The sequence below is a fragment of the Dreissena polymorpha genome, chromosome 1 (assembly GCF_020536995.1).
Source record: "Dreissena polymorpha isolate Duluth1 chromosome 1, UMN_Dpol_1.0, whole genome shotgun sequence".
In the NCBI taxonomy this organism is placed as follows: Eukaryota; Metazoa; Mollusca; class Bivalvia; order Myida; family Dreissenidae; genus Dreissena; species Dreissena polymorpha.
In genome coordinates, this window is record NC_068355.1 from 70,331,304 (window position 1) to 70,354,030 (window position 22,727).

Below are 22,727 nucleotides of genomic sequence, written 5' to 3' on the forward strand. Positions count from 1 at the left end.
TATACATTATTAAAGAGTTTAACTAAAGAATTTCGCTAGGAAAATGACGTCATTTCGTCAAAAAATAACGTCATTTAACATAAACAGTGAACAATTATCGATAATTTTCACTGATAATTTTCATTGTTTGAAACAGTGAAATTATCAGTTTTAATTCACTGATATTTCTCTATAAACCACCGGAAAGAATAAAATAAAGGCATGTAATTTAATCAAATTGACATTATTTAGAAAAATAAATCTCCAAGAGGTCAACGAAACAGAAAACAAAAACAAACTCAAAACAGTATACATGTGGCATAAACATTAAACATATGAGCATTGTTCTGAGAAAACTGGTCTTAATGCATGTGCGTAATGTGTCGTCCCAGATTAGCCTGTGAATTCCGCACAGGCTAATCAGGGACGACACTTTCCGCCTGAATTGGATTTTTGCTAAGAAGAGACTTTATTTAAACGAAAAATGTCTTACAGCGGAAAGTAATCTGGGACGACACTTTATGCACATGCATTATTCCCAGTTTTCTCTGAACGCGACTCATATAATTTCATAGTGCACACTTACATAGGAGAATGAGTGAATACGCATATCGCACATTCTAATGTATTCTCAAACTTATGCTGATCAAAATGTATTCGAATCGGGATCGCTATAAAGTGTTCCTATTAAAAATGTCAAACTCACCCAACATATGAGTCAAGTATAAAACGCGCATGCAACATGTAAATAGCGATAACTGACGCAACTTACGAAACGGGCTCCAGTCCGCGGAAGGTGATGATTGTGATAGCCGAGAGCGGGTACTGGATGTGGGATACGTAGCGGGCCCACCGAAGCCACCATGGGATGGTCTGTGTGATGAAACCGCTAAACAGCAACCAGGTCAAGATGCAGGTATTACCAGCAAGCAAAGCGACTTTCATGTTGGAATACAGCGCGCCGATAAGAAGGCCAAACCCCTGAAATAAGATCTTTACACATTTCATTTCTAAAATTGCTTCTCTTAAATAAAGTCACAGCGCGCACTCTTAAATGAACTTTAAATTTGCAAGGCTTAAAACAGCGGATATGTTATCTTTAAGAAGGTATTGACTCAATTGATATAGTTGTAAAAGAATTTTTATAAGTGTATATTAAGGTATATTAAATAATTGTAACGGTTACCTGAGCGCTGATGACACTAAGCAGAAGAATTGGCAAGGTCATGAAGAACACAGTGACGTCATTCAGGCCAGCCATCCAGTAGACGAACGTGTAGAAGAGTGTTGGCACCACGATCTGAAGAGGCAGCTCGCTAACGGTCCTGGCAAGGTAGTAGGCAGAGAGGCGGTAAGCACCCGCTGAACGCTCTTTGGTTATCAACCCTCGCTCGCTTGGAACTGGTATTTATAAGGTAAGCAGGCTTATTTAGCTTTCTGTTCCAAGACGGTGAACATACATTATAATAGTTTTTGTTGAATGTGCATATGTATTATAATGTTAACATTGTCACGTGTGTACGTTCCCTTTTTATGCAATTATTGCTGGGCGAAGTATAAGGTTTCAATAGATTTTTATTCGGTTTACATCCCACTGTTTTACAGTGACCGCTCCAAGGCCTTGATATTTATATTGTATTGTCAATCGGTCAGCGAAAAAATACGACACGACGTTAAAAGCATTTGTTTATATGAATGCTGTCTCTGGGATATAATTGTTCCTATATTTCTTTTAAAAATCCCAAACGCTTTCCATCGACTAGTCCAATTGTTCGGTGAATGGACAGCATACGGGTTTAACTAAAAATGTATAAGTATAAACTGATCAAGGCGTTTGATTAAAATCTCCAAGCACTGTGAATAGGTATGATGAAACACGTACATAGATAATTAAAATGTGTACATTCACTGAATTTGAGCAAGTTATTTTATAAGGCTTTATTTACTTAATGTTCTATTGATACTGAAGCATAATACAATATATATATATATATATATATATATATATATATATATATATATATATATATATATATATATATATATATATATATATATATATATATATATATATATTCACGCGATATATATCAGCATTATCAACATAACATACAGTTTTTAATTTAAACATTAATATCTCATTTTGTTTTCATTTCAATAAAACATTTATCTTATACATATAGCCGAGATGGCTTTCAGAGCAGGGTTTACATTTTGAAAGTAAAATAAAATCATGCATTTAAAACTCTCTACTTACATGTAAGGACCGCCTGTATTGCTGGTTCAAATGTCCAGAAAGTAATGCAGAAAAATATCTACGTTTGAAAAGAAAGAATAATGTATCATACATATGATAATGATTATAAAACATAAAATGCTAACAACGATGCAATCTTTATTTTTAATGCATAAAACATAAAGGTCAAGGCATGGGTCTATAGGATGATAATTATCTTCAACCGACTTTCACATTTACCCCCGATCACTGGGATATAAAACATTTGGCGCAGTATGCAGCCAAGGTACATTGGCCTATTTCACTCACAGGTACACATTTATACTCCCTGGTGATGGAGCAAGCGTGGGATACAGTTTTGCTCAGTAAAATTCCTTGGTCTCATCGGATTCGAACAAGGGACCATCCGATTCCAAGACCAGCAACCTATCACTAGACCACAGTCACACTTTATGTTACATTATACGTAATCGCTATCCGCATTCATTTGAGTTATAAATATCAAAGATATCGAGATTTTTTTAAGCTCGATCGTGTATATTATAACGATTACTGGTTTCTTTGATTAGGTTGAGAAGATTATTTACCAAACTAGGCAAGTTTGCAATATTCTAATACAGTGGTAAAAGTTTACGTACCAGTCCCATCCGATCTCTCAATACTTCCGCAGTCTTAGAAATCTGGAAAAAGAGAACTCCAGCTATTGCGGCCAAGATTGCGAAATGCACCATGTCGTGAAATTCGAATATCCGGCTCTTTGACTGCTTATAGTTCCGCCATGTTAACATTCGAAACTGCGTAGCAAACCCTGTCGGCCATCTTTGATCACGTGACTCTTGAATATCTAACCCGAGATCATCTAGATCGACGGCGCAATCTCTAGAAACTGTTGGAGAAACAAAGCTTAATTTAATCCAAAAGGTTTTGTTTGTCGAAAAAGTATCTTTATATTACTTCAATAGTTCCCCAAATATAAATGTCCAAACGGACACCCACAATGCAACACCGTATTTTTTAATGCGACCTCTGTACAAAACACACTGTTTGTCATGAACAGTATAACAAATTAATAAGTAAAATATGAACAGCTTACTCATAACATAAAAAAAATAAAATTGCCCCGGTCCCTCAGAAAACCGGGGTTACTGCATGAGTGTAAAGTATAGTCCAAGATATATGGTAATCTGTGGCAATACTTTACGAAAAGGTATTAAACACGTTTTTTTCAGAGCGCGGATCTTTTGTATTACATCGTTTTGATTGAAGATGAACCTGGCTCCCATGCATCGCTTCGTGATCTGCTTTTTCGATAGCTGATAAGTCGGGAACAAACGCTTTGTTAGTAAGGCCTTCAGTTATTTCCAGTTTCTTAAGTGGTGCGTTAAACCTGAAAGATAAACACAATCTGAATTGAACCAACACATACACTAGTGTCTATCTTCTTTCCAGAGAGAGTGCCTGTTTAGAAATCATCATCGATAAGCTTATATACGAGGAAGTAATTGAGTCGAGTTTGTGTACATACAAAAAAAATAATGCTGAAGAACCTGCGAGTCAACAACTGCTTGTTGAAGAAAAATGAACAACATTGTGGTACGGTCAGAAAAGAACATACTGACACCATCATTCCGTGAACAAGTTAGATAACTCACGTTTGATAGGACTCTGCATTCGCTTTAATCACTTCTCCAAGCTTTTCTGTCGATTCCTTCATTACTTCAACTGAAACACATGACGATACCTTTTGAAAATTGTAAAGCCGGGATCACCGCCATGTACGTAAAAGGCAAATCATTGGTGTTTTGAACCAGTTTTCAAATGTTATTAAATTTTCTTAAGCAAGCTTAACTAACAGTCATCTTTTTAAGCACACTTCGTTATTTACGTGAAAAATCTTAATTTCACGATATCGGAATTCGTGAATCATAAAGAAAAATAATCCTGAACGATACTCACTCAGAAAATCTGCTGGGTTATAGAGCGGATCACATTTGAAGCCAAACCTGCTGAGGAAAGCTAACGGCGATCCGTGCGCTTTTCCGAAATAAGCAACCTGTAGAGAAAATGATTGGGGCATTGCATAAATGTATACACATATTGTAAACACATCAATGATCTGTAATAACGTTTCTTAAATCTGGTGTAACTCCTATTTTTGTGTTCTTGTTTGTTAGTCAGGAATGATTTCGGTCAATGAAACATCTTTATGTCAGTACCAGTAAAGAAATGTATAATGTCATTCATTGACGTAACTTCTATGACATTGGCTTTTAAAACGGAACTAGATTTTCAATGATTCCACTGTTCACGTTCTAAGAAGATCTAGCATACGCATTATTCAAATACTGACCTCTCCGCGTGTGAGTAGCAGCAATGTGTCAAACAGGTGATATGTCTGACTGGATGGCTGGTGAATGGTTACCAGGATGGTCTTGTTGAACGTCACGGCAAAGTCTTTCAGTTGCCTCACCAGCTTAAGGGATGTGCTGGAGTCGAGACCGGATGTGGGCTCCTGTATCACACAAAGGAGGATGATTTGTCTCAAAATTGTACTAGAATTAAACATTGTGAATGCAAAAGCATTGTTAGCAATGAGCAGATGTTTTATTAGTAATGTTTTGTGAGAATCAACTGTTGCAAACAATGGAAAGGGAAGGTGTCCGAAGGTTCAAGGGGCATTCTACGAATTCAGGAGGCTGTGCTTTAACAAACATTAACGGACAGAAAGACACACTGACATTCAAAGAAGCAAAGTTAAGAAGTATTCAACGAATTTAAAAACAATACAATCTTATCATTTTTAACGTAGGAAATCAGCCGACAGAAAAAGAACAACACAGATAAAAATTCACTTTATAAGCGCTTACATCGAGCAGAAGGATGTCGGGATCGGTGAGAAGCTCACAGGCTACACTGGCGCGCTTCTTCTCTCCCCCTGATAGACCCCTTGTGAAAATGTCACCCATCACTTGAAACGGACACAAAAGCTTAAACATAACATACGAAGCAAACAGTACGAAAACATGGCGTCATGAATGGGTGTCTTCTGGAACCAGCACATGTTGATCGGGTCAACCGTACCCTCATATATGCCATCTCACATTACAAATGACCCTTATTGTTAATCAACAGTGGGAAGAAAATGCTGAACTGGATATACATGTATTTGTTCGGACTTCAAAGTCTGATACGAGGGAGCATTGTAAGAATTTACTTAGTCCAGTTTCTCGCGACATTTCATGTAAAACTGCATACAATAATACAAGTTATTTTATTTATTGTCAGTTCATAATCCCATAAATCGATATTCTTAGCATTGACTCTGAAATGTGCGACGACGGGTCAAGTATTAAACATGTATCTTTTTTATTGTAACAACTAATTCTATCATAAAGAGACTAATGCATGCATTTTGTTTCCATTTACGTAAGTACAATACGATAATACCAATTCGTACAATTAAATATCCTTATTGCATAAATACCGCTAAAATTATCGCGTTATTAACGTAAGCGGAGGAGACATGACATTCTGACAATCAAGGGAGACTACGATAAGGAAACGCAAACCTGTATGCAGGCACTTCCGGATGTCCAGAATGTCGACAATCTCGTTGAGACGTCTTAGCTTCTCCTCTCGACTGAGCCGCTCTGGGAGCCGAATCATGGCGGTGAACTGGAACAGGGTGCGTGTATGTCTATGTTTGTGTTTGTCGACGATTCTACATTGTTTAAGTGATATCACGTCGGTCGGTTGACCTACCCAGAACTTTTTCTATGCATTTTGCATCAGCGGTTAACCGGTGTGTCGGTGCTTCGTGGGGTTCAAATATACCGGGTGCTTAATGATACTAATTAAGATACTATTATAATTTTTTTTTTTTTTTTTCAAAACTGCACACGAGCACAATATTTCATATTTATTGTTTTTAAATGCGGAACCCAATGGTTTAGCAGACATTCAATAACTCAAAATCTATTACGCGTTTTGGTCTAGCATTTAGAATTTAGCATCATACTATTTTGTTTCTGATATGGAATACTATTTAAAGACTATTTCAGAATTTCCTTGCTCGTCAAATGCTAGCTCGTTACAAAGCTTACAGAATTCGGTAGGTAAATTCTATTTTTACATTGAATTCAATGGATTCACATGTCATCCTTCCTCAAGCGCAACCTTTTAAAACGATTAGAATGATATGAGTCGTGTTCTGAGAAAACTGGGCATAATGCATGTGCGTAAAGTGTCGTCCCAGATTAGCATGTGCAGTCCGCACAGGCTAATCAGGGACGACACTTTCCGTCGAAATTTGATTTTTGCTAACAAGAGACTTCATTTACACGAAAATGTCATAACAGCGTAAAGTGTCGTTCCTGATTAGCCTGTGCGGACTGCACATGCTAATCTGGGACGACACTTTACGCACAAGCATTGTGTCCAGTTGTCTCAGAACGCGACTCATCAAAAGAATAACTGTAACGAACTTTGACATACACCTCTTTGATACATAATATTTTTGTCGAATATAACATTACTTTAGTTTGCGACAATACAAAGATTGAGGAAACGTTCAAGACATAATGTTAAACAAAATAGTTTGCAGTATTAAATCAACATCGTTTTGTAGCGATATGAAACCTACATATAGTGTTTCCCACAGCGTTAGATTGGAGAAGAAGACGTCATTCTGCAGAACAAATCCAAGACGACGTCTCAGCTGCTTTCCAAACGGCGCCCCGTTCAACGTTATCTTTCCTGACGTAAACGCTTGACGTCCGGCGATTACGTTCATAAGCGTCGTCTTTCCGGAACCTACGTAGTTATTAATACGAAGTAATTGTATGTTCACCATTCATTAGGTAAAAAAATCACCTTCTTCCACTATTATCACTTAAATAATAGGGAAGGTAGGAATGAAATGGCATGAATAAATAATTAAAATATAAATTCTTGACATAGTTTTATTTAATTTCAAACTTATATTGCGAAAATGGTTGACTGTATCTACAGTGATTTCAGACTTAAGTGTTAATATGGCGAAAATGACAATAACGTGTATTATATACTAATTCAGGGACTCGTGAAATGCTTTCTAAGCGTCACAGTTATATGCCTACAAGAGATTTATAACCTAGTCCACCGCAATGCTCTACAACACCAGAAAACATATCTAATAAACATGTAGGATCTTGCACGAGTTGTCATATCAAACCATATCTTATTAACCGAGTTCAGGAATCGAAGATAAATTTTTTATCACATGCCATACCCTGTTTCCCATGTAATATAACCATAACGAATATTTTTTATCTTACACATGTGTCATATACTTTTTAAGCGTTTTCATTGGCTTAGTTTTTCGTTCGATTGACCAATCGCATTTTGTTATTTTGCTGAAGTGACGTTGCAACGTCAAATGACGTCACGAAATGTAAAACAACATTTTACAAAAGGCTCGCTTACTAACAAAATTCCTGAACTCGTTTAATAAAATATGGTATGATATTACAACTCGTGCCAGATCCTATATATTCGTAATGGTAATATTACATGAGAAACAGGGTATGACATGTGATAAAATCAAATCCTTGGCCAACAACTAATATGAAGCACAAAAATCGGGGTGAGTGATGGTAGTGAGAGTAATGAATTATAGTAAAGGGTTGTTCTAGATTCGGAAGTGCGTAAGTCATAAGCATTGCGAAGATTATACCTAGCATCAGATTCAACATGTTGCGGTACAAGGTCGCTCAAATACTGTGGGGTAAGTGAATTTTGCATTTTGTAGAATAATGTCAAGTCACGTGATAGGCGCGAAGAAAACGTGTTTTTGAACTGAGAAAGAATTTTGTGGATTTTAAATTTAGTTTTAAAGAAACAGTTCATTTTTTAAGTTGATTTTGTGAAATTTCGGATTATTATGGCGTGTGGATTTTCTGTCCAGCTTATTGAATATGGGGAAAAACCGAAAAGACAGTAATAGTAGTGGCAGTGGAAGTGTTAACAAAACAAAGCTGACCAAACAGAGAGGCCCGTCAGCGGAGGCGGTCACAAATGTTTCAGTAAGTGAAATATTGGGACAAGCTAGTGCGGTTTTATACCCAGATGCAGTTGGTCCAGTACAGATTGAAGTATTTGAGCTGCCTGTACAGATTCGTTCAAATCAAGTCCCGAAAATATGGCGGAAAGCGGTCAGGAGCCAACAATAAAAGACGCTATGAACTGTGTGAGGACCATAGATACCAGGTTAGTGGCAATTGAAAGAAAATTACATGCGATAGACTCTTTAAAGAAGAAATTGTGTGATTTCGACAAAGAACTCAATAAAATATGGGTCGCTCTGGAGGATAGGGTGAAGCGCACTGACGCGCGCGTGTGTGCGCTTGAGGAAAAGGTGGAGTTGGTGGACGTTGGGGCTACGATAGTGGCGAACAGGCTAATCCAGCTAGAAAAGAAACGAGTTCCGGGATGACGTTGCGTATTTGAAATTGCAGTCTATGCGAAATAACTTAGTTTTCACTAATATCCCGGAAGACAACTCATCAGGAAGTGAGCCGCCCGAAATTACTGAGCGGAAGCTCCGCAATCACTTAGAAGAGAAACTTAAGATTGCCAAAGAAACAGCTGATGCCATGCGTTTTGAGCGTGTGCACCGGACACCATCACATCCGGTCTAAGGTAAAGTGCGGAACATAATCGCAAAGTTTACCTTTTTTAAGGACAGGGAATTAGTAAGGAAACAATGGAAACAGGCACAAACTACCAAATGCACGAACAGTTTCCACTAAAAGTGCTAGAAAAGCGGCGCAAACTGGTTCCCCGTATGAAAGATGCCAGAAAGGAGGGTAAACGTGCGTGGATCGCATACGATACGTTGTACGTCGACGGCAAGCCGGTACGCCCCTAGGAACACGACGAGGGTGAACTATCGGTACTGTCGTGGAACGTACATGGACTCACAAGAGACAAAAAAGAATCTAACGATGTTGTAAATATTCTTAAAAAAATATGATATATGCTTTCTTTACGAGTTTTGGTGTGACTCAACAAGTAATGTTCATTTGAACGGATATATATCTCACAATTTTTATCGTAAATTCAAACATAAAAATAAAAACCGTAGTAGCGGTGGAATTGTTTTACTCTACAGAGAATATTTAAAGAATGGAATACATATAATAAGAAACCATTTCGATACTATAATTTGGTTAAAATTATATCATTCCTTTTTTAATACTGCAAAAGATATATATTTATGTGGTTCATATATTTGGGGTGATGACTCGCCAATATATAATATTTTTAACGTTGATTTATTTTAGATTTTAGAGCATGATATATGTTTATATGATAATCTTGGTTGTGTGTATATATGTGGAGATTTTATCAGTAGAGTTGGTGATAAGAAGGATTATATTGTTTGTGACAAATTTAATAGTTGTATTGGAAGCAACGATTATACTTCAGATTGTATCCCTGACAGGGCCTCTTTAGATAAATCACTCAACAGTCACGGGATAAAATTGCTCGATATTTGTAAAGGCTCGTCTTTTCGTATTGTAAATGGTCGCATCGGTAATAGTGATCAGTACACATTTTTGTCAATTAACGGCTGTTCAGTGATCGATTATCTTTTAACAAAAAAAAGTTACTTTTCACACATACAACAATTTTACATAGAAAGTTTTAATGAATGGAGTGACCATGCTCCGCTATGCTTTTCATTGTTATGCAATAACAGATTTCATAGCGAAGAAAGCCAATCAGGTATAAAATATAAATGGAATGACTCCTTGCGGGAACAATTTCGATCAGGGATTATTCAAAGCTTACCAACTTTTAATGATATTGTGCATAATACCAATTGCCCTGACAGGACTCAATTAATGTTTTGATTGCCAAGTTTTCAAATACTATTCGCGATGTTGCAGATCCATTGTTTGCCAAAGAATGTTTTTATACACATGATGTTTATTTTGAGGGTTACAATAGGAAAGATAAAGACTGGATTGACCATGATTGTATTGTTGCGCGTAATATGTATTTAGAAGCACTTAGATTGTTTAATGTCGACAAAAGTAATACAAACAGGTCTATTTTGTGTGATGCAAAAACTAATTACAAAAAAAATGTTAGAAAGAAAAAGCAAGCTGATTATAATAAACGTATGTCCGATTTAGCAAATTTACGCAAAAGTAGGCAAAGAGACTTTTGGAAACATTTTAAATCTAAATCGGCAAAAACATCTTCCAATATTTCTCTAAATGAGTTTAAAAATTATTTTGAAAATTTGAGCACAGACATTTTGACTGATAAGAATAATGATGCCGAATATTTTAATAGTAATTATGATTTTGATAATCCTAAAAATGTTTACCCTGAGCTTGATGACCCAATTACAGTTGATGAGATAATTAATGCTGTTAAATTATTGAAGCGGAACAAATCTTGCGGTAGTAATAATCTTTTGAACGAGTTTTTCATTGAAAGTGTTGATATATTAGCCTTGCATGTATGTGACTTATTTAATTGTGTATTGAACTCAGGGTATTATCCTGAAAAAAGGAACAAGGGAATAATTGTCCCTCTGCACAAGAAAGGTTCAAAAGAAGATGTAAATAACTATAGAGGGATTACTTTAGTTAACTGTTTGTCGAAGCTCTTTACAACCGTTTTAAACAATCGCTTTGAAAACATTTGTTATGAAAATAATACAATTTCGGAGGCTCAATTCGGATTTCTGAAAGGGCGGTCTACGACAGACGCAATATTTATTCTCCATTCTCTTGTTCAAAACTATTTATTTGAAAATAAGAGATTATATGTTATTTTTGTGGATATGATGAAATGTTTTGATACTATATATAGAAATGCATTATGGTTAAAACTGTATAAATGTGGCATACAGGGTAAAATTCTTGTAAAGCCAGACACTAAATAGCCACTTTGCGTTAACTGCCCCTTTTGTGACAAACGCCGCGGAGTGATTTGACTGGAGTCAGCACAGCTGGATCAAATCCCTGCCTTCATTGCCAACAATTTGAAGATAGCCTAGCCACGTTGATAATAATTTAACCGTTGTTATTATTACTTTTTTAATTAAGGTGATTTTTTTAAATTTAAACCATTTACAAAATATAAAAGAAAATGATACTTCTTTTCATATTATAAAACTTTAAGAAAAAATAAAATCCTGCCAAATATAGTAGGGTTGCTTGTGATGGCAGAGATTGAATGTAAGAGCAAAGAATAACATCTCTGCGTGAAGATTGGATTTGTGACGTCACGAGTTACCTTCCTTGTTGGTTCATTTTCATATTAATATATAAGCCATAAACAAATAAGATTTGTGTGGGATCAGCTTGAAAAAGGCACAAATACAAATTGTAATTACTCTTAGTTTTCGGGCACTCTAAGTTTTCCGACACCCTCTTTTTTAGCAAAAATAAATTTCTATCGTGACTTAATTTTCGGATATACGGATTTCGTCCAGAATTAATGTCTCTTAATTTCCGGACAGTATATTTTACCGCGCTTTTCTACAGACTTCGGCCCTGGTTTCGCTTATTTTGTGACATTTCGATCATAGATTTTACAACCGGATTAAGGTTATAAAGCCTGGCAGATGCATGCCTGATGGCACCATTCCATTTGCGTAATTGGGTAAATAAATATGTATACCGGTAGAAAATAATGGATTCCCCTAACAGCATTTGAAACAGTGTCGTCTAAATAAGGAAGCAGAATATTGGTTTTTGTTATATATTATTTCAGGCAAGAGTTAGCACAGTTAAATTTATTATTTAAAGCAGAACAAGGGTTAGTAATAAGAAAATAAGTGAACATTGATATTTTTCGGCTTTAATTTAATTTTCGAACACCTTCATTTTTGTTTCTAAATTTTCGGACACCTGTATTTTTTATATATATTTTTCGTAACTAAATTTTTAGACACGAATTTGTTTCATTATATTTAAATGTCCGAAAAACTTAAAAGTAATGACGGAAGTATGTTATCTGGAATCTCAACTAAGCAGCGTTAATTTACTTATTTTCCAAATTGTTTCTTCCAAGTATGAAATGTGATCACACGTACCCGATTCCCCCATCACAGCCAATAGATCCCCGCTGCATGCGGAAAATTGAACTTCCTTAAGAATATCACATCCTTTTAAGTTCAAACTCAAACCGAACACAGACAGCACATTGTCCTCTGACACCGTCTTCATAGTTGCAGACTATGCAATCAAATGTTAAAAAATCCCAATAATGTTGGCAAATAGCAATTAAATCAGTAAGATACTATAACCGCAACTGATCAACGTGCTTTGCACCTCTGCTCGATGTTTGTATACACGCAAAACCCGCTGCAGGGTATTCAATAGGAACAATAAATAGAACTGCATTAGTAAGGCACTCGTGCGTTTCAACGTGACCGGGGTATTTAAGCCACATTGTTATAAATGTACACGGTCGGATTAACAATGCTGTTTGAGATTTGCATTAATTATATTAAAAATACAGGTATTATATGCTAAGACAGTGATAAATTTGTGAAATATTTTATAAAAAGTATCTGTATTAATATATTTATAAAAAAGGTATGGAAACAAAATATTATTTGTTCTGTTACTTATATAGGATAAACTCCCCTGAGCACATGTAAGATAAGCAGTCATTTGCAATGTATGTTAACATATGTTTGCTTGCATAAAAGTGTTTTTATTCCCCCGGTAGGAGGGCATATAGTGATCAGAATGTCCGTCCGTCTGTCCATCTTTCCGTCACACTTTGCGTTTAGGTTTCGAAAATGCTCATAACTTCTATGTCCCTTGAGATGTAACCTTCATATTTGGTATGCTTGTGTATATGGACAAGGCCTTTCCATACGCACAACAATTTTGACCCCTCTGACCTTGACGTTGAACTTCGGGTCCGCGTTTAGGTTTCGAAATCTGTGTTTAGGTTTCGAAAAATGCTCATTACTACTATGTCCCTTGAGATATAACCTTCATGTATATGGACAAGGCCTTTCCATACGCACACAAATTTTGACCCCTGTGACATTGACCTTGAACTTTGGGTCCGTGTTAAGGTTTCGAAATCTGCGTTTAGGTTTCAAAAAAAGCTCATAACTTCTATCAACCGTTTATAGGGGGCATAACTTCATCCTATGGTGACAGCTCTTGTTGTTGTGTTAATTGTCAGCATTATAAATTATGCAAAATATGAATTAACATGAAAGTAAGGAACTGTTGGTAACATGTTAACTACTTGTATAACTTTTCTTTTGCTCTTTAAAAATTGTGTTTCATGTATATATCATTATAATTAATATATTTTTATGAAATTAATTCTGTTATTTCAGATACATTAAACTTTCCACAATTAATGAACTGCCGGTACTAAAGCCAAAATAATCTTTATTATAGCATTATGCATAATAATTGTCTTAATATTATGTTGATTAAAATCATTATCTGTTTTATTTTGTCACACAAAAACTGTTTTGACGATGAAGTTTTTATGTTCATAGCAGTGTAAACCCTTCTGAAGTGCTGACATTTTACATGATGGTATGAAAATGACATTCTGTTGTGATATATTTTAAACAATGCTCCGTTTTTAGCTCACCTGTCACAAAGTGACATGGTGAGCTTATGTGACCGTGTGATGTCCGGCGTGTGTGCGTGCGTGTGTGCGTGCGTCCGTCAACAATTTGTTTGTGTAGACAGTAGAGGTCACAGTTTTCATCCAATTTTAATGAAATTTGGTTGGGATTGTATTTGGGTCATCTGGGGTCAAAAACTAGGTCACTAGGTCAAAAACTAGGTCACATAATAGGTCAAATAATAGAAAAACCTTGTGTACAACTTCACTTTACATTTGAGAGCTGTTAAATCAGGCTCTGGCATCCCTATTAATTAATGTTCATAGATATAAACATATCTCACCAATGATTAGACCTTGTTGTGTGGCATTTAGTTTAAACTTTAAATATACACATAAAAATGGTACTTGACTATGTATGTAAACATATTGTGGCAATGTTCAACCACTTTGTGATCTGGAAAATCCTCAAGTATTATTATTGTATTACTCAAACATATTACACATCTGTGTATCCCTTTTTCTATAAGACTTATATTAAAATAGTCCTATTTGGACTCTAACATTTAAAACACAGATCACAAAGTCTAAAGACTCCAACAAACCCATTGCAGTATACATGTATACTGAACAGTGGGTCTGGTAATGATGATGCCACATACAACAGTATGTGTGTTTTCACCATCTTTACTTATAAAAATTGGGCTATTCTTTCTCTCTCTCCTTCTTAAAAAACATAACAAACAATAACATACAATAACAACATCATATTAATGATAATAATTAATAATAAGCTCAGTAACATAACATAAACATAGTAATTTATAATTATAAAACAAGTCCAAGTTCTTTTGGATTTATCATCCTTTTCTTTCATTTATATTTTTGCATATAAACTATTATTGTTTACTTTTTCTTAAAGTACAACGTCAGACTGACTATTGGGGTTATTTACCCTCGGGACTTCGGTTAAAAACCATTGCCCGAGCACACTGCTTAACATAGAACTCTGCATAAAAAGCCGAAAACGGCCATAAAATGGACAGCCCGATTTTACTGGGCTGTACCATTGGTATAAATATAAAACTTTGCAGTGTTGGTGCGGTGCCTTAATAAAAATCTATTGGTTTAAAAATATATAACCTTTATATGAAGCGTTAAAAAGACGCAGTGCTATACAGTGAATAGGCCTAACGCGGTTAAAAAGCGGCGTTTTAATTGGTTGATGCGCTTATATAACGATGGCGCTGATTGGCCGAAATTTCTTATTAAGGATTGCCAGTAGGTCAATCCGTTTTAAAATAGATTTTCCCACGGCTGACTTTGTACTTTTAAGAAAAAGTAAACAATGATGGTTGATATGCAAAAATATAAATGAAAGAACAAGAATGAGTTAATCCAAAAGAACTTGGATTTGTTTTATAGTATTAGATTACTATGTTTTTGTTACATTACTGTGCTTATTATTAATTTATATCATTCATATGATGTTGTTATTGTATGTTATTCTTTGTATTGTTTTTTAAGGAGGAGAGAGAGAAAGAATAGCCCAATTTTTATAAGTAAAGATGGTGAAAACACACATACTGTTGTATGTGGCAGCATCATTACCAGACCCACTGTTCAGTATATACTGCAATGGGTTTGTTGGAGTCTTTAGACTTTGTGATCTGTAGTTTAAAAATTTGAATCCAAATAGGACTATTTAATATATTAATTATAGAAAAAGGAATACACAGATGTGTAATATGTTTGTGTAACAATATAATAATATTTGAGGGTTTTCCAGATCACAAAGTGGTTGAACATTGCCACAATATGTTTACATGCATAGTCAAGTACCATTTTTATGTGTATGTTTAAAGTTTAAACTAAATGCCAAACAACAAGATCTAATCATAAGAGAGATATGTTTATATCTAAGAACATTTATTAATAGGGATGCCAGAGCCTGATTTAACAGCTCTCAAATGTAGAGTGAAGTTGCATGTGAAAATGCAATTATATGAGAAGGAAAGGAAAAAAAAAAGACAATATATGATGTCACATAGAGCGTGTAACTCTCAATTATATATTAATATTGCAATTAAGTATTGAGTTGTTAAAAAATTAATGAGTACAAGTTTATGTATGTGGCTCAATGTTGAACACTTGCAGACAGGGAATATAGCCGTAATGCTCCAACATAAGACCCTGTCTGTATGGAACTTAAGGAGGATTGGGCTATAGGAAAGAGAGATCCCCCCAGAGTGGCAATAAAACAATATTTTAAGTGGGTTTAGTAATAAACCCTTATGTTAAGGGCAATAACTTACGTGTCTCCAAACGGTCACCTTCATAGGGCCACATAAAAATTAAGGGTAAGACAATGTACTTTACAGTTAAAAATAAGACAGACAGCTAAATTTGTACAAGATGTACATTATTTACAATATGTACAGGACTATATGCATTTATATATTTAAAATACATGTTGCCACCCTGGAGGGTTGAAAGAAGGAGAGATTTTATGGAAGTGTAGGCCGATATGGGTGGGGGAAAAGAAGAGCCAGCAGGGGTGGTGTCACTCAGTTGTACAAGGGAGGTAATTATGATGATGAAGTCTACAATGGTTGTTTCCCCTGGACCAGAGGGAGTGCACGGTCAATAAAAAATAGTTTGTATACTATTGAAGGAAAATTGATAATGGTAGGATGTAAAATGGTAAAAAGACCAAATATTACCTAGATACGTAAAGATAAACCCTAAAAGCTCTAATCTATCCAATATTATTAGTATACTGATGATAACATTGGAAGAAATAGTACTAAAGTACCTTATATGGTATCCAAGATGACAATTAGACAGTAAAACCGAGGCAATTTGCTATATAAAATAGCAATTTAATATAAAAATTAGGATATTTGCTATAAAAGTAGCAATTTTAACAATTAACAATTAGACAGTAAAACTGAGGCAATTTGCTATATAAAATAGCAATGTAATATAAAAATTAGGATATTTGCTATAAAAATAGCAATTTTAACATGAGTTAATGCAATAATAATAAAATTAAGGCAATTTGCTATATAAAATAGCAGTTTTCACAAAAATAAGGAAATTGCTACACAAGATAGCAGTTATAATAATCCTTAATGTACTCCAAGGTACAAGATTAGTACTTTCAACAAGGTCGACAATACTTTGTCCTAGATAGGGCTAAATAGGTGTTTATAATGGTATAAGGCCCTGCACCGTGCACTCCAGTCCGACATGGTTCTTCGAGTTTGAAGGAGAAAGGGTGGGGTGTCAAAGAGGAAGGGAGGGGGTGCAATGCAGCCAACAATCCCAGGTTACTGGACAGCCTCGTCCTTTCTTGTAGTAAGAAATGCCATAAAATATGATTGTATTAAAAAACTGAAAAATGTAAATGGTGGACTAACGTCATGCTCTCATAAAAAATGTATTAAAATAAAGAAGACCAGGTCAATGCCATTGGCCTGATTTAGAAAGGGCGGGGTAGAACAATAAACCCATTAAAAACTAAAATAAAGGTTGTGTAAAAGCGACACAAATCCAACACAATTATTTGATTACATCAGGTTTGTGCAGAGATTACACATTTTTAAAAGAAAACAGTCACAAGACTGTATAATTAGGTGGGTGTTGGCTGCTCTCCCTCCCCCAATGACCTAGATTTTGTCAGTTATTTGACAATCTAGTAAGTATTTGGAGAGGGCAGAGAAGACCGGGCCCCTAGCTGCTCCCTTGGGGTCTAGCACGTTGGTAAGGTTAAAAACTAGTCCATGGGAGTGCAATGCAGCTTCAAGGTGGTCCCTCTGCGCCTTATGGTTAGGACAGTGTAGCAGCATGTGGGGCGCAGTGAGAGGTTCCTGGCACCTAGGACATGCAGGGTCTATACCGAGGACATACTTTCCTGCGCCACCGGGTAATAGGGTGGTTCCCATCCTCAGGCGCGTGATGGCTCTGTCAAGCACAATGCTTGCTGAGTATCTGTCAGGCGGCCTGAGGGTTTTCGCAGGTCTAGTAAAAGTATGTCGACGGGAAGACAAATTGTCGGTCCGGAGATTCCACTCGCCCAAAACAAATTTCTTTGTCAGGGAGTAGATCTCAGAAGGTGCCAGGGGTTCCCCAACATCTACGGCCCCCCTCAAGAGGCCCTCTTTGGCCCCCCTGTCGGCCTGTTCATTCCCACTGATGTTGACATGTGCTGGACACCATACTAATGTGACCTTTAAAGATTTATCTAGGCACTGTTGATGAAGTTCCAAAATGCTAGCTAAAATATCAGGCCTAGATCTGCTATTTCTGTTTTTTATGGACTCAAGAGATGACATTGAGTCTGATAAAATAGCAGTTTTAGTAGGTTTATTGACCAATATCCAGCACAGAGAGAATTTAATTGCCAAAAGTTCTGCTGTAAAAATAGAGAGATTGTTGCTGAGCCTGTGCGTTTTACTAATGTTTTTTGAAGGGATTACAAAAGAGTTGGCTACCAAACCAGAGTTAGGGCATTTGGAGCCGTCAGTGTAGATTTTTAGATGCTCAGCATACATATTATCTATAAGAGAGAGAGCTTCTGACTTGATGAGTTGTGGCAAGTCAGTTTTCGTTATTTTATTAGAGAGTGATAGGTCAACATCAATGGGTCCAAGCGTCCAGGGGGGGGCCTTGGAGGGCCTCAGGTCTGCTACATGTACCTTGTCGAGACCGGCATCCTCAACCAGGGTCCTAATACTCGCACCAAAAGGTAGGGCGACATGCTTACGCTTAAGTATTTTCCCCTTGACGAAGGTGCCAGTCCCGACAAGTTTGTTTACGGGGTTTGAACCATGCCGAGACTTAACCCTGGCCCAGAAATTGAGGGACTGTTGTTTTCTACGCAAGTCAAGAGGTAACACACCGGCCTCCTCCTCTAGCAGTGCACCCGGTGTACAGTTTAGGGCTCTCAGAGCTATCCTTAGGGCCTTGTGTTGAATGGCATCAACCATTTTTAGGGCGTTTGGCTTAGCACATGCATAGATTTGGGCTCCATAATCTAGCTTTGGACGTATAAGGGACTTGTAGAGTGTTAAGAGGCTATTTTTATCTGATCCGAAACCTGTGCCTCTTAACATTCTCATTAAATTTAGGTCCCTTTCGCACCTTTCTGCCAAATATTTAAAGTGGTGAGTAAAAGTTAACTGTTTATCTAGGTACATACCTAGAAATTTCACCACTTTTTCAAAGATAATTTTGGTGCCGCCTAAATTTAAGTCCAAAGAGTGCTGAAATTGTTCGCCAAATAGTACTCCTACTGTTTTGGTTGGAGAAATTTTGAATCCCCATTCAATTGCCCATTTCCATATGGAGTCTAAGCCTGCTTGAGCCCTCTTTTGCAGGCGTAACATGTTAGACCCCTTTAACCAAGTGCCTGAGTCATCGGCAAACTGGGAGATAACCATTCCTGAGTCTTTTACGGCATCAGGTAGACCGTTTACGATGAGGGAGAACAGAGTTGGGGATATTACGGACCCCTGAGGGGTTCCGCGATCAGTTATGGCTACCTCTGATAACTCCCCATCGACCCTGACCTGGATTTTACGGCCCTCTAGGAATGCTCTGAGGTAGTGGAAACAGTATCCAGTGATTCCATAGTCAGCTAGCTTTTTTAGTATGCCGAAGGTCCATGTTAAATCAAAGGCAGCCTGAAGGTCCAAAAAAATTGCTAATACTGATTGCCCTTGATTTTTTGCAGAAAGAATATCATGTTGTAATCTAGCTAGCTGATCAAGAGTAGATCGCCCCTTCCTAAAGCCAGACTGGAAGGGGTTTAGTATGTTATTTGATTCCAATAAGTGTTCTAATCTATTTTTGACCATTATTTCTAGTAATTTACCTGCATGTGATGTTAGACTTATTGGTCGATATGAGTTTGGATCATTTTTGTCTTTACCAGGTTTAGGAATTGGAATCACTGTGGCCTGCTTCCACTCGGGTGGTATCCTGCCTGTCCTATACACCTGATTGAATAGGTTAAGCCAGATTTTTAGAGTTATGGCTGGCATATTTTTAAACATTAAATATGCTATTTTGTCAGGCCCCGTGGCGGTGTTGCTCCTGCTGTTAATGGCACTTAATAATTCTGTAATAGTGAAAGGTAAATTGAGAGGCGTGCTATTATCCCCAGGCTCATTTAAAATATTTCGGTGCTCAGTCTCAAACCGCTTTTGATAATTCAGAGTTTCAACGGGAAGGTTTGAGTCACTGGAGACAGATTGGAAATGTCGTACCAAAAATTGAGCCTTGTCCCTTGGGGTTGTGGCAATTTCGCCTTTGTATTTAAGTAGCGGTACAGGAGTGAATGAATTTCCTTTAATTCTGTGAATTTTTTGCCAAAAATCCCTAGTATTTTTCTTATTAATGATAGCTGAATCACAGAATTCTTTCCAATTTTGAGTTTTTGCGTCCAAAATAACCCGCTTTGCCTGATTTTCGAGGGACCTATAATTAAGAAGATTATGCTCAGCGGGGTTCTTTTTAAGGATTTTTAAAGCATTTTTACGATCCTGTACCGCATTGGAGCACGCCTCATTCCACCACGGGACCCTATTTCTGGCTTTGACCTTGCCGGAGGAGACCGGTATGCTACATTCCGCCATGGACAGTATCCTGCTGGTTAAGTTAATACAAAACAGATTAGGATCCTGGGAGTGAACATCTGCAAGGGAGAGATCTGAGCAGAGGTCCCTAAACTGAGCCCAATTAGCTTTATCCAATAAAAACTTTTGCTCCCCTGAGCATTGGGCCTCAGTTCCCTGTGCAATATAGTTGAGCAGGGTAACCTGTTGTGGGAGGTGATCAGATCCCATGGTATCTTTAACAGTTGCCCATGCAGACGCACTTGCTATCCTGGCATTAACAGCAGTAAGGTCAATGTGGGAGTTTAAACCAGTGGGGTTTAGCCTGGTTGGAGAACCGTCATTGAGCAGTATAAGATCTTGCTCGTCCAACCATTCTATTACCTACCGCCCGACCTTCTGCATCTGAATTTATGGAACCCCAAGCAGGGTGATGTGCATTAAAGTCGCCTGTGAATATTACATCAAAGGGTCCTTTAATGGTCCTTAATTCCTTAAAGAGGCCGTTCAGAGTTTCAAGATCACATCCTCTTGAATATAAGTTGACCAGGATAAGAGGCCGGTTCTTGTCAATAACCAATTTAATTGCTAATGCCTCAATAGCAGTGCTACCATCAGATTTAAATTGGTTGTTCACTCCCAGGTGTTCATAATTAATTGTATTTTTAACATATATGGCAAGACCACCAGCAATATTTTGGTTTGAAGTAACATAATTCTTAAATTCGCAGTTATACCCTGGTATTTGCTTTACAGAAATATTTGAAAATTTAGTTTCCTGTAAACATATAATATGGGTATTAGGGTTGCAGTCAATAAAATATTTTAATTCAGTAAATTTGTTGGCGGAAAGACCACCAACATTGAATGATATTATTTGCAGGTTACTGTCCATAGTGGTGCGAAATTAACTTGCGTTTAATCTGATTAATTGAGTGGTGAGGAGATTTAACTCCTAGTTTGTGGCCTGCACAGGCCCCTTTGAGTTTCGCGGGGGTCCTGGCAAGCCGAACGTGTTTCTTATTTGCAGGGCGGGTACCGCTGGCCGGGGGGGGGCATCCTGGATCTGCTACTACTATTGGAGGATCCCCAGTTCCAGAATGGATTTTATAAGTTAAAATTTTATCAGGGGGGATAACCTTTGTTATTGATTCTCTGCAATTTTTGAATCGAGAATCAATTTTATTATAAATGTAAGATATAACTCGACTCCCAGTGGGCCTTTTCTGGTCCTTTATTATCTCAGCAACCAGATCCGCCAGCTCGCTGAGATATATTTTCCTATAGGTGGGACCTGTTGCTGGCGGACCCTTGATTTTAATAAATGAGTCCCCAGCAAACGAGTTACGTCTGCTGGTGTTGTCGGAAGGGGAGCTCATTGGGGATGTCTGGGAGTCGACCATTCTGGGACGGTTAGGGGGGACACTAACTCGGGGTTCCTCCTCTATTTCACAGATACCAGAGATAGAAAGGTTCTCCAATATACTGGAGTGCACTGACACCAGAGAGTCTCTCCCCGTGATATCAAACATAGAGTCGTCCGACAGTGTAGGACCACTACAGGTGGTGTCGCTAGCACCGTCGGTCAACGTGGTGGACGGGGAGGACCCCCTGGTAGCCACAGGAGGGCGTCTCTGAGTGGGTGGATCCCCCTGGATAGGCGATACAGGGGGGGTGGTGCATAAATCTGGTGTGTGTTTGGTTACCGGTTCCACAATAGTAACCTTAGGGGAGGATTTCCTATTTAAAGGTTGAGGGGGGGTACTCTTACCCACTAGCCCCTCAACTAAAGGGCATGACCTCTCGGTTTGGGGCGTGATAATACCGGCAGAGGCATGTTTGGTTGATGACTTGGAACCGGTTGTGTTGATTGTGTTACGGGCGCCCACGCTGTGGCTCGCAGTGTCAGGCATAAATAGCCTGCTCTACGCCTCGGACCAGGTGACCCCATAAAAATGAGCGAAGGTGGCTAAGGAGACAGCCTTCTTATAGGAGGGGCACCCCTGGTAGGAAGCAGAGTGCGGGCCGCCACAGTTGGCGCACCAACGTGTTTTGTTGGTGCACCTTCTCTGGCAAGTAGTTCCGGCGCAGTGGCAACAGGTAGTGATGCTGGAGCATTTACCCCTGCTGGCTATGTGTCCAAAACCCTGGCAGTTAAAACACCGGGCAGGTTGGACCGGGCAGGGACGAATGTCGAGGGCAATATTCGTGCCCTTCACAAGTATTTTATTAGGGACTGGGATAGAAGTAAGGAAAGTTATTTTGACCAGTCTCGGAAAGCC

At 37.6% G+C, this 22,727-nt stretch overlaps 2 protein-coding genes across 3 annotated transcripts in view; one reads left to right on the plus strand and one right to left on the minus strand.

Moving 5' to 3' along the window:
- LOC127834214 (cytospin-A-like) overlaps positions 1-22,727 on the plus strand; it is a 217,276-nt gene that overhangs the window by 62,599 nt on the left and 131,950 nt on the right.
- LOC127834288 (uncharacterized) overlaps positions 1-22,727 on the minus strand; it is a 184,311-nt gene that overhangs the window by 7,708 nt on the left and 153,876 nt on the right. Inside the window, exons 1-12 of one of the 2 annotated variants that reach the window (XM_052360009.1) lie at positions 12,312-12,555; positions 6,858-7,027; positions 5,785-5,890; positions 5,083-5,183; positions 4,566-4,727; positions 4,172-4,268; positions 3,868-3,937; positions 3,466-3,602; positions 2,854-3,101; positions 2,237-2,294; positions 1,166-1,380; positions 752-960 (exon numbers count right to left, since the gene is read on the minus strand). In XM_052360009.1, coding sequence (XP_052215969.1) covers positions 752-960; positions 1,166-1,380; positions 2,237-2,294; positions 2,854-3,101; positions 3,466-3,602; positions 3,868-3,937; positions 4,172-4,268; positions 4,566-4,727; positions 5,083-5,183; positions 5,785-5,890; positions 6,858-7,027; positions 12,312-12,444 — 1,706 coding nt within the window. In that variant the 5' untranslated portion in view covers positions 12,445-12,555. Of the gene's footprint in view, positions 1-751; positions 961-1,165; positions 1,381-2,236; positions 2,295-2,853; positions 3,102-3,465; positions 3,603-3,867; positions 3,938-4,171; positions 4,269-4,565; positions 4,728-5,082; positions 5,184-5,784; positions 5,891-6,857; positions 7,028-12,311; positions 12,556-22,727 lie in introns of those variants that run through there. The other variant, XM_052360018.1, reaches the window with a different exon arrangement.